The 18896-nt window shown below is 47.9% G+C and overlaps 6 protein-coding genes across 6 annotated transcripts in view; all 6 read left to right on the top strand.

Annotated features, from left to right (window-relative positions):
* Positions 1 to 618, top strand: part of TRV_05497 (uncharacterized protein) — a gene marked incomplete at both ends in the record, with an annotated part of 2634 nt that extends 2016 nt beyond the window's left edge. Inside the window, one exon of the mRNA XM_003020333.1 lies at positions 47 to 618. Within this exon, the coding sequence (XP_003020379.1) occupies positions 47 to 618 (572 nt within the window). The remainder of the gene's footprint in view (positions 1 to 46) is intronic.
* A 566-nt stretch (positions 619 to 1184) lies between these two features.
* Positions 1185 to 1850, top strand: TRV_05496 (non-classical export protein Nce102, putative; the record flags this gene model as incomplete). The annotated part of the gene is made up of 3 exons (XM_003020332.1): positions 1185 to 1232; positions 1294 to 1560; positions 1629 to 1850. The coding sequence occupies 3 exons, from the start codon at positions 1185 to 1187 to the stop codon at positions 1848 to 1850; spliced, it is 537 nt and encodes a 178-aa protein (XP_003020378.1).
* Positions 1851 to 6141: 4291 nt separating this feature from the next.
* TRV_05495 (uncharacterized protein) lies at positions 6142 to 6583 on the top strand (the record flags this gene model as incomplete). The annotated part of the gene is made up of 2 exons (XM_003020331.1): positions 6142 to 6207; positions 6299 to 6583. 2 exons carry the CDS (start codon positions 6142 to 6144, stop codon positions 6581 to 6583), a joined length of 351 nt encoding a protein of 116 aa, XP_003020377.1.
* A 4478-nt stretch (positions 6584 to 11061) lies between these two features.
* On the top strand, positions 11062 to 11589 carry TRV_05494 (uncharacterized protein; the record flags this gene model as incomplete). The annotated part of the gene is made up of 2 exons (XM_003020330.1): positions 11062 to 11261; positions 11433 to 11589. The coding sequence occupies 2 exons, from the start codon at positions 11062 to 11064 to the stop codon at positions 11587 to 11589; spliced, it is 357 nt and encodes a 118-aa protein (XP_003020376.1).
* Positions 11590 to 12897: 1308 nt separating this feature from the next.
* On the top strand, positions 12898 to 15201 carry TRV_05493 (uncharacterized protein; the record flags this gene model as incomplete). The annotated part of the gene is made up of 1 exon (XM_003020329.1): positions 12898 to 15201. The coding sequence occupies one exon, from the start codon at positions 12898 to 12900 to the stop codon at positions 15199 to 15201; it is 2304 nt and encodes a 767-aa protein (XP_003020375.1).
* Positions 15202 to 15856: 655 nt separating this feature from the next.
* On the top strand, positions 15857 to 18253 carry TRV_05492 (uncharacterized protein; the record flags this gene model as incomplete). Its single annotated transcript, XM_003020328.1, has 1 exon — positions 15857 to 18253. One exon carries the CDS (start codon positions 15857 to 15859, stop codon positions 18251 to 18253), a length of 2397 nt encoding a protein of 798 aa, XP_003020374.1.
* Between the last annotated feature and the right edge of the window lie 643 nt (positions 18254 to 18896).

The raw sequence follows: 18896 nt of genomic DNA, 5'->3' as shown, positions 1-18896 counted from the left end.
CCAGATTGGAGTATCTGCCAACGCACAATTGCTAATCTCCTTTCAGAAGTACATGACTCCGATAGTGGCAGAACTCCACAGATGACAACTGAACTCCCACAGGCATTGCAACACAAGTACCCTGACTTGCCACCGGACTATTATATCCCCAAGGATTTATGGTTTATCCGTGCGCGGCTATTAAAGCAAGGCGTTCTCGCCCCTGGTCCGTCAAGCAGCGCTCACTCTAGTCGCAGCGATCTAGAAGAGTTCCGTCGCCGCGTTAGCCTGATAGGCGGTATATTACACCCAGAGGATAAGACGGCAACATCGGCAGCGGCAGCTGCAGGTGGCACCGCAATATCGTCAGCCCACTCGTCCCACCCTGCCCTCCTCTCCTACGGTGTGTGGGTTTTCATAGACATTCAGTTATATCAGATCGAGTCGAAGAACTACATGGTCGACTTTAAATGTGATGGCTATCAAAATGTCATCCAAGTTGCTCATGAAAATAACACCACCACAGAATGGCGACCAATAAGCAAACGAATACGCAATAAGGAAAAAGAGGTAACGAGTCCTTATCCCTTCTTGGACGTTGCATCAGATCTTGTTGCACAATTGGCCGTTGTTAGTTGATCTATACCCTCTATATCAGCGTGTGCTTTCTTCCCCAGCATCTCTCAACCCCTGCAAGCAATATTGTATCTTTATCAAATGAACATAAATTTTTGCAAACAGCCTGCATGCACATGACATCAGTTTGATCTTCTGATGACGTCGATTTAAACTCATGGATAGATGATTTTCCGGAGGCGAAGTGGCCAACTTTATTACTAATCTGCATCGCGACTCGCCCGCAAGCGAAACTGTGGATATCAGGCGTGGTCTAGATGAGCGGAGTTGCTTATAGAAGAACTTTTTACTGCCCGCAAAACAAACAAAAGCCCTGTTCTATATGGAGCCATATGACGTCTGTTTAACGTGACCGGCTTCTTTTCTCTCTGTTCAAGAAATGGATTTGAAATTTTTCCTCTCTGGCTTCTTACAACTGGCGATTAATAGCAATAATCGATCGAATATTACCACTCCAATCTTTGCTTGACGCTTGAAACGCTGGAAATTGTTCTGCTCGATCTCCTGATATATTCACTAGGTCCAGATTGAATACCCTAAGTAGGAGGCCAGCCCAAAGAATCTTCACGATGCCTGATGTAGCGAAATGGGGCAGCGCTGCCCTTCGGTTCATTCAGGTATACCACCTCAAGTCTGGTGTTGCCAACAAGAAATCGAAACTGACCTTCATATCTATAGCTTGCCCTTGCGGTCATTGTTATGGCCCTGATAGGAAACATGATTGATGACGCCATACATGGCAGCTCGTCGGTGGTCAACTATAATCTATTCGTACCAGCATTCATCTTGTTGTCCTTGCTCTATCTTATCCCGGCTTCGCTCAGCGACAAAATCATGCTCCATCCCATTCTTATGTTCTTTATCGATGCTCTCTGCTGTATCTTTGCCTTCTGTGGAGCTATTGCCCTTCCGGCCAGACAGCATGTGCATAGCTGTTCCAACAAGGTATGTGAAATGATAACACTCCAATTCGCGCCAAGTCCCTTTGGTAATGGCTTTTAACATTAAAACAGGACTACACATCCACAAACACAGTCAGTAGCGGATCGAAGTCTGGGGAGAAAACTTGCCGTGAAGGACAGGCGGCCACTGCTTTCTTGTGGTTCTTGTGGTTTGCCTTTTTGCTGTCAACCCTATATTCCCTCTGGCGCGTCAAGCAGCGCTTCTCTGGGGGTGGAGACCGCCAACGTACGTCACCCAACCGTGGACAGCCGCCAACAATGTCTCAGGTATAAGTATTGCCGCCGCATAAAGCTACAATTACAATGGCTTTCCATCCAAGTTATATCTGTCCGGTGTAAAAGATTATCTTTGGCTTCGGCTTATTACTTGGACTGGAAGGGGATTTGAATGGAAATTTTCGGGTATAGCAGGATTTTCAGGCGTCTATATATACACACTACCCCATCTTTGCTTGCCGCCGACTCTACCGAGCTAAACCTTGGTATAGTGGCGTCTTGGTAATTATGGGGGAAAGCATTTGCTTTGTCCTGTCCTTTGAAGTGGGTTGTGTAATTTCTAATATTTACCCTTCATTCGATCCTTACTCTGCTGTTTCATAATGCCTGTCGTCGATTAGCATGCCCTAATCAACATTTCTCTCTACATACTCGTAAGCTAGTCCATTCTCGTAGAATAATATACTGGAAAACTCGGAGAATAATATCCTTTTCTTTTGTGAAGATGCCGTATTTGACAATATATAAGGGCTACTCGGCAGTAGTAGGTCAAGAGAGGAGACAAAAGCCCAGTAGCAGTACGCTATCCTTGTTGAACTGGTAATAAGTAGATAACTGCCTGGGCTAACTTATTCAACGGTGTCCCTCTGAACGACAATAGGGAGAACGCAGAATAGAAGAAAATATTAGATCATCGGAGCTGGCCATCTTTGTCCAGAATGGATTCCTTCATAGTATGGAAGTGAATAAAAGCACGATATTTCCCCCTTGAACCGAGGTAGCCAACAAACAGCTAGACAAGCAGGAGCAGGACGGATGCCCGGAGCTTCCCTGGAAGGAGCATTTGACTCGCCCTCCAGCCGTGACTTCCTCTGAGAGATCCACCCCTGAACTTCCGGAAGGCGAGATCGAAGAGCCTCTTCTTCCTTTTAATGGGTTTCTCTGGAAGTTCTTCATTTGGAAACTAGTTATAAATAGATATATCACAGAAGTTAAATCCAAAAGTCGAAATTTCCTGTCTCTATGTCTCGCACCAGCCATAATTGTCACAGCGGCATTTCTCGTATGATGGACAGCTGTTTATATTGTAAGCAGAGTTGGCCAACCCATTAAAAGGAAGAGGAAAAGAGCAAAAAAGCACTCAGTAACTAACCGAGGGAGCTCAGGGAACAGAACTCTACTTACTAGATGGGCTCCATCTTGAAAACAACGTGCCAGACTTTCTCCATCACCCACCCTACCCCAAAGCTGTCGGTAGTTCTTGTACCAGATACCCAGCTCAGCATCCTCTCATAGTCTGTTTTGGGCCTTTTCAAGACCTGTTCCCGCGTTACTACAAACTGCGCACAGCACACTCCGCCAATATGCTCTGGAACACTTTCGTAAGGAACTTGAAATAGGTACATATAGATATCCGCTAGATATAATCGTACATCCCTTGTGGCGTGTATCTTGTAGGGTGGGATCTCGTGGATTCACACTGGTAGGGCAGCCAGGATCGGTAGAGCAGCGTAGATTAACATAACCTTGGGAATCAGCACCTTGATAACGGAAGTTCTTCAGGGTTTTGCTAGTTTTGCCGCCAAATAAGTCGTTGTGCCATTGGTTCTCGTTGGCATGGATGAATACTACATAGTCCGGTAGACTCTCGTAGTAATCGACAATGAAAGTTAGGTAGGCGACGGCCTCGCGACCCTGAATTTCACGGCCGGGCGCAGAGTACGGTACTAGGAAGCCCTTTTCTGGCAGTGATTCAGTAGTGTATATAAAAGGCGTATAATCCTGACTGTAGCTCATGTAGTTGGTAAGCAAAAATTCCAATAGTTTCGTCAATTTCCTTCTTACAATTCCGCGCAGAACTCTTGGAGCCATTGGACGTCTTCATTTCTTGTTTTCGCCAGTATCAGCCCTTTGTGAACATGACTTGCGTTACGGGGGAAATCGAAAAAATATAAAGGTTCTGTCTCTAGATATTACACTATTAGATTCTTCATACCAGCAAAATCCGCATAGGAGAGAAGCAGTACCGATCGGTGTTTGGACCGATTTTATGAACTGCCAGTAGTATAGGGAATAGCCAAGCACCAGTAAGATACCGGCCACAAAGGTGGACTGGACACGTTTCGACGGGCAAAGTATTCGTGTCATCTTGTTTGATAGGCAGTCACAACAGCAAGCTCCCTCCATGTTATATAACTACTGATGGCCATATCGTAACCCCCTCATTGTCTAGGGGATCCCCCCAAGACTGCAATAGCCCCGGGAGCGGCGGCGGAAGAAAATTCGTCACCCATATTTTCTTGATATCCATTATTAGCTATTATAGTTAAGGTTTCGCATTGTCTAGTTAGATAAAACTATGTACGGAGTGCTCCGCTTATATGACTGTAACTATCAAATGAGAGCGCTGGGCAGCAACGACGGCAGAAATCGACCTCTGCGAATGAAGAGTTATCGCCATTTTTGTTCACCGTCTGAACTTGCTCTGTGTATCCATGATCACGCCAACGCCTGGCCCAATCCTTGTGAATGCGTGAAACATATGGGTCCAGCATGAAAAGTATACACCAACGCTAACATGTTGGCGCCATTGTCGATGTTTGCAGGAACCGCATGATGTTTCCATAGGCCAAATTTAAGTGACCCATTCATTAAATGGTCTTGAGTCATTATCCATTCTTCTCCACTGAACATCCAGGATCGTGGCCCACTCCTGCCCTTCTCGCATACAGAGTACTCTGCCCTTCCCGGAGGAAAACGGGTTGGGTTTCGGTCATTGCTTCATTACCAACCATGCCTACCATTACTTTCCAACTCTCGTGGCCGTGGTATAGAGTACGGATAATAGGGGGTTGGTGGGGGGTTAATATTTTCATTGGGATTTTACCACCTGATGGAGAATACAATCCATAAAGCTTGAAGCCAACTCAACTATTGAATGTTCATTTTGGAAGGATTCATCCACTTTAAAGCGTGTTCTGCTTCGTTGCTGAATATCCAACAACTACTAGTTAACTAACAGACAGTGCAGTGCTAAGAGCAATTACTGCTAAAGGCCACTTTGTATAATTGGGTTTTTCCAGCAGCTTCTTCTATAAATTCTTGATAAAATGCCTTAGATTGGAATTACCCCATATAGCACGGTGATCTGCAGGCTTCGTGAACTGCATGACGCTGTGTTATTGTATTAATTAACCTTTTAACTTTCGCAGATCCGGCACGGCCCGAGAGTTTGGTTCAGCCTTGGCAACTAAGTTAACTTTTAGCCTTCCCCCATTGGCTCGTTGCCCATGGTCCGTTAACTAGTTCACTAACTAACTAGTTAGTCAACTTTTCTCGGCAGGACCATCAAAATACTGCCCCAGTCCACGAGCCAACCTGACACATGTACCTCCAATCATGGTGCAGCAGACTATCTCTTTCACTTCGTATGGCAAGCTATGTATATGAACCAATACGGCTGCTAAAGTAATTAGTTATTCTATCACCGAGAAACTATTTGTAATATCAATGCCTATTCTCCGGAGGTTCTAGATGTGTTAATCTGATCCATATAAAAAGTAAGGGCACTGTCGTTAATTAGAACCTTCTCTAATTTGATCCCGGAGTTAAGGCATCTCATGTACATAGATAGAGGGTAGGATACCCATTTTTGATGCCTTGCTGTTCTACTCAGTAGTCCATATGTTTCAAGGTGGAGAATCTATTCACATGTCTCAGCTTGCAGCCAACATTTTACATATATCTTGACATACCTGGAGACAAGGCAGCATATACCCGTGTCCGATATTCATACTGTAGCATTGATTACTCTACTTCAGTGCGATGCTACACAAGTGGTCGAAAAAGCTATGTAAACGTTTCTATTACAATCTAGAATCCTTACATGAAAACCAGAGCACTTAAAGCTATGACTAGTATCGGGAAAGCCATTCAGAAACTCCAGTTAATGTTGGCATTCCACATTTTGATATAGCAATTATCAACACACTAGCTGGCATGGTGTATGGGAAGCCATTCAAGTAATTTTATTGTTGTTGGTATGCAATAACCTGACGTGGTGATTAATGCGCCAACATGTATATAATCAGAGGGCGCTACTGGGAGGCCATCGACTGGCCTTCTTAATGTTGGTATTTTATCCCTCGATATCGGTGTCAGTGAAATGATATGCACAAGGTCGGGGGAAGCATTCCGATTGCCCTCTCACCTCTAGTCGGGAATATCTTATCAAGGGATTTGATGCAATGACATTCGTGCATCGCTTAGAAGCTCTCATTAATGTTGGCTACACCCTTGACATGGGGATAAATCCCTTGTTATGCATGTTGTTGGGAAAGGAATCAGGATGTTTCGCTGTTGGTGGAAGCGAATTCAACGTTATGCTGACGGTCAAGGAACCATTTCTAACATTGTAAGCAGAAAGAAATAGTATATAAACCTCTGGGTGGTTTCCTACAAGTCAAGCATAGTATTATCAGCATCAACAACATTGACCTCATTAGCTACTCTTCTCTCTTTTCAAGCACCGTGGAACTCTTCAAAAGAAGTTCAACGCAGCTGTTGTCCTTGTCTCCCTTATTGCCTGTGCCTCAGCTGCACCGACTGCCACGACCACACCTGCGCCTCAGACTCCAAATGAGAAGCCCAATGACCCTGATATCGTTTTTGCGCTCAGCCCAGCAAATGACTGTGGAGACTCAAATTTTACCAACGGAAGTTCACCAGCCTCTCCTCTAGCTGCTGACTGCTTGAAAATCGCTTCCAACATCGCCGCCGATGGAACCTGAACCGTTCAAGTTGGTGGGTGGCATCAACTTGTCCAATTCGGAACCTGCGCGCTTGGCATTAGAAATGCTGGCCCCGGCTGGCATGCTATCAAGGTTGGGAATCAGGATATCATCGACGTTATCAACACGTCCATCCAGAAGTTCAAGTGGTTTGATAAAGTCGGTGCCTCAGGTGAGATGCCTTGCCAGATAGTGACAACCGGCTGGCAAAATACTCAGTGGAGCATTTATCATAATTAAGACAGTGAAATTAATCAATACGGGGTCAGTTAATCTCAGTTTCCCTATTTCACCATGTTAGTTGACCGTTCCCATTGTTAATGAATAAGACAGCTACCAAATATCACGTCAATTGTTGCCATCTTACCTAGCGAGGTAATACGACTGGAAGCCGGTCCTGGTGATAAGTGAGGTCCAACTGTCAGTCGAGGAGGGGGGGTTGTTAATATGATTGCTGGAGGAAATTGAGGAAATGTATGAAACACATCCTGGGTCAAGGATATTTTTTATAGTAAATGTCCATGTAGCTAGCTTAGGTATATAAGAGTGACACTTTTGCTTCCAAATCGCTCCGAGCTGTGCGTGTAAATCATTAGGTGTTGAGTATTGGTGGATTAACTATATGCGAGATCGATAGTGTTCGGCCACGTGATCTGTAAAAGCCCGGGCCCGGGCATTAATCCATTCCGATAACCTACATAGGTAACTAAATTTAACCAATCATAAATTTTATAAGAGATAGCTGACTGGCCCGTCCAGACAACCAATCAGCACCAGAAAATTGCGAAGTACAAGAGAGAGTGATATTGATTGGCTAAGAGTACTAGCAAAAATTTGCAATAGATATTTTCAACCAATAGAAATAGTTAACTAATAGCTGATTATCTAAGTAGTAAGGTAGAGGGGTCTAACCTAGAAGATACTCCTATGAGAAAATCTCAGACTTTCCACCTCCCAACCTCAGGAGTGCTCTTGTGAACAGGAACAGCAAGAACTCTTTGACTGAGTTCGTGGGTGCTTGTGAGTACAGGTTGAGAGCCCACGCGCTTAGGCGTGGCCGAGAAGGAGAAGAACAGTAACACTGACATATGACGAGGATATAGTGGCTGTAGGTCTTCCTCGTCCTCACATGGCGTCCAATTTAGGTCTTCCCAGGGGCAAGATGAAGTATCTTCGGGGCCAGTAAGGAAGTCCTCATTGACCGGGTCTAAGCCGCTAGCTCTAAAAGCGGTGTACTGTCTCCGGTCTAGTAAGTGTGCTTCAGTGTAGTCGTCCAGGATGAGGGATAGCTTGAGGGGAATTTGGCCTGCAATATCTCTAGACCTATCCTCACAGGCGGCAGCCTTGAGATAAGTACAACCCCAAGCCGGTAATGAAGCATTTCTTTTTTTATAGCGAAAGGGGTGCTAGTTAACTGTCGCTCGTAAATTTTGGGGAGAAAAAAAAAAAAAAGTTAAAGGTATAGCTCTCTGAGGGAACACTTCATTAAACTCTGGTGACAGGTATTGGTCAGGATTCAAGGCATTATGCCGAAATGTTTTTCGAAGGGCACGGATATATTCGCGCATGCTGCTTTCACCCAAACGAGCGCCTTGAGGCAAAGCTCTCAGGAAACCAGGCCGAGAACCATCTAGCTTGAGTGTCTCTCTTGTATAGGAGGGATTGCTGCCTCTTTACATACATGACCACTTGTTGGGGTGGACTACGGTATCACTGCGGCTATCGCATTCTTAAGACAATGATTTGAACTGAAAGAGAGGAAACCATGAATCATATGTGCTAAAGTATTCCCCAAGGCAATGCATCGGATTGAAAGAGGCTGTTCGTCAACATCATAGAGTATTCCCAAGGACATGTGTTGGGCAAAAGGAGAGGAATTTTGTCAACTGTGTATCGCATAAATTGTTGTGCTATAATATTCCCCAATGCAATGTGTTGAGCAAAAAGAAAGAATAATGTCCACTTTATTGCATAAGTATGCTATAGTGTTCCATAAGGCAATGGATTTAACCGAAAGAGAGCCATGAGTAGCAATACTGTCCAGGTTTTAGGTTGTATGCCAACCAAAGAAGTGTGTTGAACGGAAAGAGAGCCACTCTGCCGGCAATGTTAGATTCAATCTCTTAGCTTTTATGACCAGCAGAGGCAATTTGTTGAGCCGAATGAGATTCTCTTCCAGCTCTAAAGCGCTTATGAGGGTATTTCTTTTATAACTGGCTAAGAAATAGCTTCGAGTCAAGCGAAAGTATTCTTATTAGCGACTTTAGGTAATGTGGTATCTTTGCTTCTCAACCCGCAGGGGAATGTGTTGAACAAAACGGGAGGAATTTGTCAACAGAGAAGCCATTCTAATATTAAAGTTTTAAGAACCATCAACAGAGGCAGACAGTTTGTTGGGCTGAAAGAGAGAATACTGCCAATAAAGCCCCATAATTTTATTATCCGCTTAGGGCATATTGGGCATCCAATAAAGTAGCCCCGGATAAGTATTGTATGAATAAAGCCGCTATAGGTGTGAGTATAGTCCATATTATCGACTAATACAGTATGATAATTATATGGAAGTTCTCGAAAGCGATGAGCAATCATCTACCGGGTTGGCGACCTGCTTGGAGGTATTATCCGAAGCTCAAGCTGCGTTTTCTGCCGAGAGAGCTGTCCAGGCCAGGGTCGGCAATAAAGATTCCCATGTCGTCCAGGCCTCCTGAGGACAATCGAAGAAGCCTAGCCTAAAGCCGTCCAGGGAGTCCGGACAAATACCAATGAAACTTGTCCCAGCTTCCGCACGGATGGGAGTTCAGTGTCAAAGGTAGGGATCCTGATGTTGACCTTGCTATTATGCGCCGCAATGGTTCCGACACATATCGATAGTACGCATCCAGGTAAGATCCAATATGTAGATAACGAATATATTTGCCTTGGAGCCGGAATTTGATATTTTATGAGCTCTCCGGCCATCGAAGAGGCAAACTCGGTACCATGACAACGAGGGTGAAGCTTGTAATATGTAAACGGGTATCTTGTAGCTGTAGAAACATTATTATGGACGTATATGCCAACAGCTTGTCCGAGTTAATGTAAATTTCGACTATGAAAGCTATCAAGTGAGTGAACATCTCTCGTGTATCCAACCTCGGAGTTAGTTGGTTGATAATATTCCGTCAACCGCCTTGCTGCTCCGGCCGAAGAGACTCAAACACAGGCAGAATAGAAAGATGTGGCGAGACGTTTCCCTCCAACGGTGACCTATTACTATATGCAGTCTCATAATCGGCGCCACTGGAATATTCTGGGGTGGTATCATCACGGACAGTAACATAGCATGAAGGATCCATTCGGCAATTAGATTTGAAGGCTTGATGAAAGTGGCTGTTCAATTTAGGATTTGTGGACGAGGCCGTTGCAGCTATAGCAGCGGGATGATCTAGTGGGAGAATCACATCGCCTTTATTAATTCGTATAAGTATATCAGAAAGGATATCTTTGCTAGTTCCGATGCGAAGTAGGAGCTTTTGAGGTACTTTGCATAGATCGAGATAGCCATATAGTCTCAGTGACCAGAACGCCGCAATGCACCATAAGCGGCTGATATGAAAAGATGAGTATGTAAAGATATTATTAGCGGCTTGTTATTAGGCTCTGGCTCTTTATTATAGCCCATTAAGCCATAGTAATCCGTTGCGGTAATAGGTATAAAACGACTTATTCAAGTCTGCCACTGGCCAACTGAATACTGGTATGGTTCGTGTAAATATTCTCCAAAAAATTGAATGTGGCTTCAAATGGATTTAATGCTGTGCTTGAAAGGTGATTCATTCTGCTCAAGGCGGCAGGTGTGTAGTACCTTTTGGCTCGGGGCTGTTCGAGATTTAGCCGGCATAGGGGCGGTCGGGAACCTAGGGTTGTGGGAGAAACCGCATTATCTTTGTCTTATTTGCAGGTATCCTTGATTAAGAGAAGCTTCATTATCGATACTCTCCAGAGTGTGAGCAGAGACAGCCTGCATAAGAATTTGGAATTGAACGAGGTCATCCACTGGTTGCATCGCGAAATCGCTGGCATCGAGACCCGGGATATAGATGAATCGTACGATGGTTGTCTCTTGATAGGAAGAAAAGCCACAGCGATGCAGTTAACTCAGTCTTTATGCGCCTAGCTCTGCAAAAAAATCTAGCGGTACCATCAAATATGCCAGAGCTGGTAAACCCTGGTGGTTGCCGGGTCGCCACCCTACTCCGGCTGGCATACAAATTGTAATAGTGTATGCTTGCTGAAAAGGGAGATTCAGAAAGTTTCCCGGACAAGTTTAGTCCACTCCCCTAACTCCGTGTTGTTGAATATAATATCACCCTGGTATCTAACTGTGGCTCGAAGAAAGAGGTTGGTAAAGGCAATCAGAAAGCGTAAGCTAGACTCCTTCGTCCAGCATTCTGGCCATTTGACATGGTTCGAGCTTTGGTTTGAAGACAGGTGATGATATGATTAATGTTCAGCTTCTCCTGCAGGCCTTGAACGCCCGGTCCGTCGAGAGCATTGATACCAGAGCTTCCCGTATCTCTCAGCATCTCCGTCTCCTTCGTGCAGAGATCGAAAATCAGCACAAGTCTTTGGCTGCAATTCTCACCACGGGTTTTCAAACCGTCACTGCTACCATCGAGAAGGGTTTGCGGGCGAATGGGTGTGGTGCAGTGGCGAGGGGCAGCGAGGGGCACCATGCCAAGTTAGAACGACCGACGTAGGTCGCGGGTATGTTGGGGCTGCTGTAACAACAGGGATAGTGTGGCATTGGTGATTTCCGCTCTACATCGTGTGCTGGAATATACGCGGTAAGGGGCCTCGTGGACTCAAGATATGTATTTATCGATGCTGGAGGAGCTGGGGGAGTAAAAGGCATGATAGTGATGCTATTAAAGAAGATATTTGATATCTGCAACCAGGTAGTGGGGTGGTGGACAGGTAGCCAGGAAGTAAATGAGAAGGAGGAAGAGGATAGTGATATGAAATAAAGAAAAAAGAAGAATGAAAATTTTGGGGGGAGGAAGGGGTTTATATAGCTGCTAAGGATCTCGGCGCTGCAAGGAGTGGACATTGACTATATTAACTATTCTCCATCACACTGAGATATCTAGTTCACTAAGTTTGATAGTGAGTGAGTGGCAGTCTGTCACTATCTCTGTGAAGGTAAGAGGTATTACTAATAGTTGCAGTCACTGTCTGCTGCTATCCGCTGTAAACTATCATAACAGGCTGGGTTCACAAACATAGCGGTGACTGTAATTGGGTATCTTGGCTATCTAGTGTAGTGACCTAGCAATCACTCACTATATCTCTCTGATTTGGGTATCTTTATTCAGTAGATGTAGCTACTACATGCCGCTCTCCGGGATGTCCAAGATAACAATGATTCACCAGCCAGACTATATAGCTATGACTGTAAAGTATATGCAGGGTATAGCTGTGACTAGGAGAAGTATAGGATATTATTCACCTTCTATGTTCACTGGCTGGACTTTAAGTGAAGCACTGTAGGCTACCGTAGCTATCCATAGAGGGTATCAAAGGGGTATCCACAAGTCTTGTCCATCTGTTGGTGTAGGAGATCTTACCACAAAGAAGTCTCCTGCTGCCTCAGTGACCTTGTCCACATCTGTGGTCTTCTTTGTCTCTCTCTATCATCTTTTGATATCATGTTTGTTGCTGTCTGTTGCTGTCTGTTGACATCTTGAAGTTGTTAAATTGACGTTGAAGAGGCTGAGGCTATTTTTATCTCTTACGTCATCATGCGGCTGAGCTGACTAATCCTCCCGCTATGTCGTGGTACTTCGCTTGCCAGCAGAACTTGTATGGCGCAAAAAGTACCAAAACATCGCGAGCCGCGCCCGTCGGAGTCCCAAAGCGGTTTAGCGGCGCCTGGGCTGCGCCTGAAGGCGGACTTCCCTTTTGGGCCAAATTCACGTGGTCTCCCGCGACTTTCTCGACTTCAACTTTCGCAACTTCGACTTTTCGTCTTCTTCTTCTTTTCTCTCCATCATCTCCAGCTTCATCTTCAGGCTTCTGTCCTCTTCGTCTCGCGTCTTCGCTGCTGTCAGCTTTCTCCCAAGCTACGCCGACTCGGTTCGCCGGCTGCAGGGTTCGTCTTGAGTCATTAGTCCGGACGCTGCAGTGCTACAGGTTCGCAAGTCTACCGCGGGCTGTCCAGTTCAAGCGTTGGGCGCAGTTCGCACCAGGACCTCAAACAGAAACCAGCAGGAGACCGCGACACTTTCATTCCCTACTATATAATAATAATACCCAGTGAGCAAGAAACAGAGGCAATGGCTGAGCCAATGACCTTTGCTGCTCCCTACGGCCGTGCCGACGAGCGCATGGCCGACATGGTCACTCCCGACGGCCATGGATACGCCGAGCCCATGTTCAACGAGCCGGTGATGGAGCCGTGGATGGACGGCGTCCTGGACGAGACGCTGATGATGGCCGCGCCCAGCTCGTGGGACAACTTTGACGCCCTCGACACGGCTGTCTCGCAGGCCACGGCTACTCCAAACGCCTTTGACTCCATGCTCGCCGACTGCTCTCTCCCGGCTGACAGCCAGGCCAGCAGCAACGGTGACCTTACAGTCTCTCCGGATATGCTGAACATCTCGTCGAACCTCGCTCTCCCCGACAGCGAGATCTCGTCACTCTTGGGCACCGAATTCAGCAACTCTTTCAGTACCTTCGACTCACCTACTACCAACAACACTTCTTTCTCGACTCAAACTACTCCGGAGTCCACTGCTGGAGACAACTGTGAACTCGTCTTTGAGCAAGTTGCATCCGCCTTCAAGGATCTCGCCCGTGCCAGAGCCGCTGCCGATCCACGACCAATCTCTCGCAAGCAGAAGCAGAGAGATGCCTCCATTGCTCTCTACCTGGAGCGTCTACGTGACACTTGCAATGAGGCTGTTGCAGCCCTCAACTCGGGCGCCGATAGTACAACCGCTATGGGCCATTCCGCTGCCTGGTTCAACTCTAACCAGGTATCCATGTCCTCCCAGCACAGCTCTTCTGGCACCAGCAGTTTCTCCACCAGCTCTCCCTCGGAGGGTTTCACGGAGTTCCACTCTCAATCTCAATCGACTCGCTCTTCTGTGCCATCCCAGTCCCCCACCTTGGACCAGTCTCGACCTCAGTTCCAACAACCTTCTCCCCCAGCTCCACCCTCGGGAGGTATTGAGCTCGTCATGGACCTCAACATGAACACTGCCACCTCTCTCCCACGGAAGCACCGCCCACGGACGGAAACCCAGCGCCAGCGATACCTGGCCGTCCGCAACCAAGGGGCCTGCGAAAAGCACAAGAAGCAGCACAAGAGATGCACTTGCATTGACAAGGCAATCCCACTTGTCTCTACCTGTACCGCCACCTCTACTGCCTCATCCTCGCCCCAGGCTGGCGCTGGCGCCAGCACCGGCATCGATGCCACTATCAGCGTCCTATCGCATACCAAGGGACGTCACTCTGTCCGCAAGACATCACCGCTTCGGCGTGTTCCTGGCGTCCGTGGCGCCCGCGATTCCCTCTCGCCAACGTCCGGAGAGGATAACTGGTCAGGACTTGGCCATGGCGGCGAAGTCCTGATCAGAAACAACAGGCCAGATGGCATTGCGAAGGGCGAGGCCGGCATGGACTGCAGCGCGTCATACTTGCTGCAACGGCAAGGCAAACTCGATCAATGCCGCGACAGTGGCCATGATATAGGCAACTCACACGATAAGGGCGTATCTCGCCACAGAGTGGCCTCGAGCGAGCGTGTCTCTACTTTGCCCACGAACACCGGCAACGTAGCATGGTCAATCACGCCGCAGGCAGTGTTGGACAGCAACATCAACGTCCGCTCTCGTACTACTGGCGGCTGCGAGCCCGCACGCAACAGAGACGCAGGTGGCCATGGCTACTACGCCCGTTGCGCCGACAGCAGTGTCTCCGCTACTATGTGTCTCGGCAACCGAGACCAGGGCCGCCGTGCCATCAGCACTGCCTCATCGTTTGTGTTCCCTGATGGAACTTGGCAATGCCCGCACGGCCAGTTTGCCACGAGCAGCCAGAGCCACAGCGCCAATATAGGTGGTTCCAGCAACATAGACGGTTCAAGACAAGCGCAGATATCGTCCTATCTGCATCTTCGTGACAAGAAGGAAGACAAACAGAAGCACACATGCTTCCACACATGGAGCAACGGAGATTGCAACTCCTCATCGTCGTCAGCTACAACAGGTGCAAATGCTAGAGCACATAACATCAACAACAACTGTTGTACCAACGCAGCAGCCCACCTTCGGCGTACCACAGACCTTGTGTTCTCTACCATCACCAACTCCCAGTCTCTGAAGAACCGCAGCGCCATTCGCGACGAATGTTGTGCCGGATCAATGTCCTCAGCCCTTCTTCAACCATCAGCCTCTAATATATCGTCTGCCTACGCCGGCCTACGATGGTATATACAGGCCTACATCAACGACAGCGTGCGTTCCAGCTTGAAACGTGCCACCCCCCACCAACTCGAATTCGCCCTTTGGTGCTTCATATGGATAAGTATGCTAGTGCTATCGGCAATTTTCAAGGGTGCTTTGGCTTAATCTTCAAAGAGACTGCAAAAAGTTTTGCATTCGCTGATGGAGCTTGAGACGGTTTCATTGATGTGATAACCTGTTTCGCTCTCAGCTTTTCTTTCTCATGCTTGTTTTGTTTTCCACATGAAGCGTTTGTTCTGTATATCTATTCTATCTTATTCTACCTATCTGCTTTCTCTACCGTTTATGTTGAAACCTCGGGCGCCGTGACTCTGAATCGCTGGCTTTTTTGTTTGATGCTTACTTTAGTTAACTATATCCATCCTTCCTGATAGATGCTTAGAGCTATATAATCCGGGAGTCTCACTCACACCAGGGTCAAATCAAAAGCACCTTTATTCCTCGTCATCTACTCTCTTATCTTTCGCCGTATATACATTGTTGATTTAACTCTCCACGATACTTCCTTCCTACTCATCTTCCGCTAACTACCTAACTACAGACCTTCCACCCAATGCGGCGGGGGAGGGACCTAAGGACCATCTCGGGATTAAGTAATTCCTCCCGTCTACAGCGCTTCCATCCATCCATACCTCCATCCAGGTAGGTTCAACATCCATCCATCACAAAAACATCCGAGGCCTTGAGCTTTCTGGTTTACGACCTCCAAGCTACCCGCTCGATACTCTGTGGACAGCTTGAGTTGCTGCTGCGGACAGTTATGGCAAGACTATCGCAAGCCGAACTCTCTGTCATCGCTAAATACCCCCTGGCTGACTCGCTCGACGGTGTTCGTGGCTTGCTCCAAGAGGCCGAACGGCCATCGCGAACATCCTACGACGATGGCGCTGACGAGGAGGGCCCTAATGAGCCCCGTCAAGCAGCGGTATCGAAGCTCCTTGTTACCCTGATGGGTGAGAAAGCCGCTTTCAACCTAAAGCCTCGAACCAGTAGCAAAAACGTTGCCTCGGAGCTGTCACGGTTATTTACACGCGTACAGGAAGGGGATTTCTGCTACGAAGACTACCGCTCGTTAGCACAGCTTGCTCTTCAGAAGGCATCGGATTCTGACATCTGGAACGCGGTCCTCGACCTTATCACCACCATCTCTCCAGCCACTCCCCCGAGCATCCCTCCGACATTTGATAGCACGCCGTTCAGGTCTACATCATCGTCGCAGAGAGGGTCAGAGCAGACACGTCGGCTGGTGGAAGAAAGGCTCTTTGAGGAGATTAAGGACTGTACTCACCGGAATGTGGAGGGGTTTTTCAAAAAATACTTTGAAGGAAAAGACTGGAATACGCAGGCAAACAGCGCAGCTCGCCGTGCCCTCGGCTCCGGAGATGACAGCAGATGGCCTAGCTTTCCTGACCCCCCAGCAGAGAAAGACGCCCTTGACTGGTGGTTTGGATTCCAGGACGAGTTCCTGTCGGATGCACGAAGCGTCTACTTCACCACGGCGAGCAAGAGTGATCTCACTGGCTCGGACGCGGACCGCCAGATCGACCTCCTCCTCAGGGACCGAAGCGCGGGTGACATCGGTAGGAAGCACAACTGGAAGGATATCCGGGTGGTTGGCGAGCTGAAAAAGTCTGAGGCGGAGATCAGGAGCAAAGGTGCGCTGCTGCAGATGGCGCGGTATGTGCGGGAGGTCTTCAAAGCCCAGCCGACACGTCGATTCGTCCACGCCTTTGCTGTCTGTGGAACGAAGATGGAGGCGTGGATATGGGATCGCTCGGGTCCTTTCAGCTCGGGTTCTTTTAATGTGAACGAAGACCCGAGGCTTTTTTATCAGATGATCTTGGGCTACGCAATGATGACCGACGAGGAGCTGGGGCTGGACACGTTCATCACACAGGATGACAGCGGCGCCAGCACGATCACTGTTGAGACAGTTAGCGGCGAGGAGACAGTGGTGCAGCTGAACTCGAAGCTGCTCACGTATCAGAGCGCCATTGTGTGCCGGGGGACAACCTGCTTTCTTGCCGATGTCGATGACAAGGTGCAAGGCGTGGCCAAGTTCTCGTGGACATCAGACAAGCGGGCAAGCGAAAAGGAGCTTCTCAAGCTGGCGCAAGAAAGGGGGGTCAGGGGGGTCGCAGAGGTCGTCGCTTTCCGTGATATCACAGACATTTCCACCCTCCGAGACGGCTTGTCCTTCAAGAAGCGCCATGTCTTTAAAAGCAGCAGCCGCAGAGCCTCCTCCTTCCGCCCGTCTCACTCCAACGACCCTCGATCACGGTCGTCCACTCGGCTTCATCCAAGCACCAGCGACAAGCAGACCAGCCGAAAACGCAAATCTCCTGATAAAAGCACGCAGGCGTCTAAACGGTTGCGCGGTCAGCAGGAGAACGAAGTAACTTTTGAGGTCCAGCCAGTGGGGAATCATCCCAGCCTCTTTGACATGGATGGAGAAGAGCTCTATGATAACCGGATATTTCGCTGCCTGGTCGTCTCGCCGGCTGGTCGGCCGATCTATGAATATCATTCACCTGCGGAGCTTTTAGAGTCCCTCCGTGATGCGATCAAGGCCCATCGGTCCCTTTACACACAGGGAAATATTCTACACCGAGACATTTCTGAGAACAATATCATCATTACGAATCCAGAGACCGCCAACGGCCACTCGGGCATGCTCATCGACCTGGATCTCGCCAAAGAAATCGGTACGCGAAGCGGGGCGCGACGCCGGACCGGCACAATGGAATTCATGGCCATCGAGGTGCTTCTTAATGTTGACCATACATACCGGCACGATCTCGAATCCTTTTTTTACGTGCTTATCTGGCAGTGCGCCCATAACGGGTGGATACGTTTCAACCGACCGAAGGAAATGCCGGGGCGCAGTCTCCTGAATCGTTGGTACACAGGGAGCTACATCGATATTGCTACCGCTAAGACGGGTCATATGGGAGCCAAAACTTTTGAGTATCTCCTACGGGAGTTCCCCCCTGAGTTGGAGACTGTTAAACCGCTGTGCAGGACGCTACGGCAGGTCTTATTTCCTATCCACAATGGTGATATCTTCACTGGGACGCCGATCAAGACAGATATGCTATATGACGCCATCCTCGAGGCGTTTGACAAGGGCATAGAAGATATCAAGGCGGCAGACTAATAGACACCACCACGAGCATCCTAGAATTGGATAAAACCTATAGCTACACTCATGTGGCTTCTCCATAAACTACTGGTTTGATTCCATCGGGCATCCTTGGCCTACTATCCCGTATGTTTAAGCACTACGAGAGAAAAAGAAAACTTCAATCACGGAAGGTTGAAGATCAGTTTATAAGTAGCTGGATTGAACACTGCGTTGTGAATTATTGGTTGTCTGCCTCAGGGGCCTGAAACCACGCAGAACAGGAAGCTAATATTTAAGGGGCTTAACCCTACGGCAGAAGCAAAGATAGCCGGCCCTCTCATGAAGGAATAAGGACGGGACCGGCTGATGATGTAGACGTAGTTGGCTACGCGAGAACCATCGTTCATGGAACAAGAAGAATATATAAATAACAATTGATTATTAGCATTGACTTCCATGCGCCATTCTATCCCATATGGGGACCCCGGGCCGTCGCTGGCGCCGGAACGCCGGGCTAACTATCCACCGCCGCGCAGCCTAGGGCGGGATGGAACCTGGAAGAGGGTCCGATCGCTTTCAACGTCACAATAACATCCCTTCTTATCCTTATATAACTTAGATATTTTATTATCTAGTCCCTATGGCTTTGTATCCTTAGACCTTTGATTATCANCAT

This window comes from Trichophyton verrucosum, assembly GCF_000151505.1.
Source record: "Trichophyton verrucosum HKI 0517 chromosome Unknown TV-F-a-04d11.M13r1, whole genome shotgun sequence".
NCBI lineage: Eukaryota > Fungi > Ascomycota > Eurotiomycetes > Onygenales > Arthrodermataceae > Trichophyton > Trichophyton verrucosum.
This window is presented reverse-complemented; position numbering and strand designations above follow the sequence as displayed.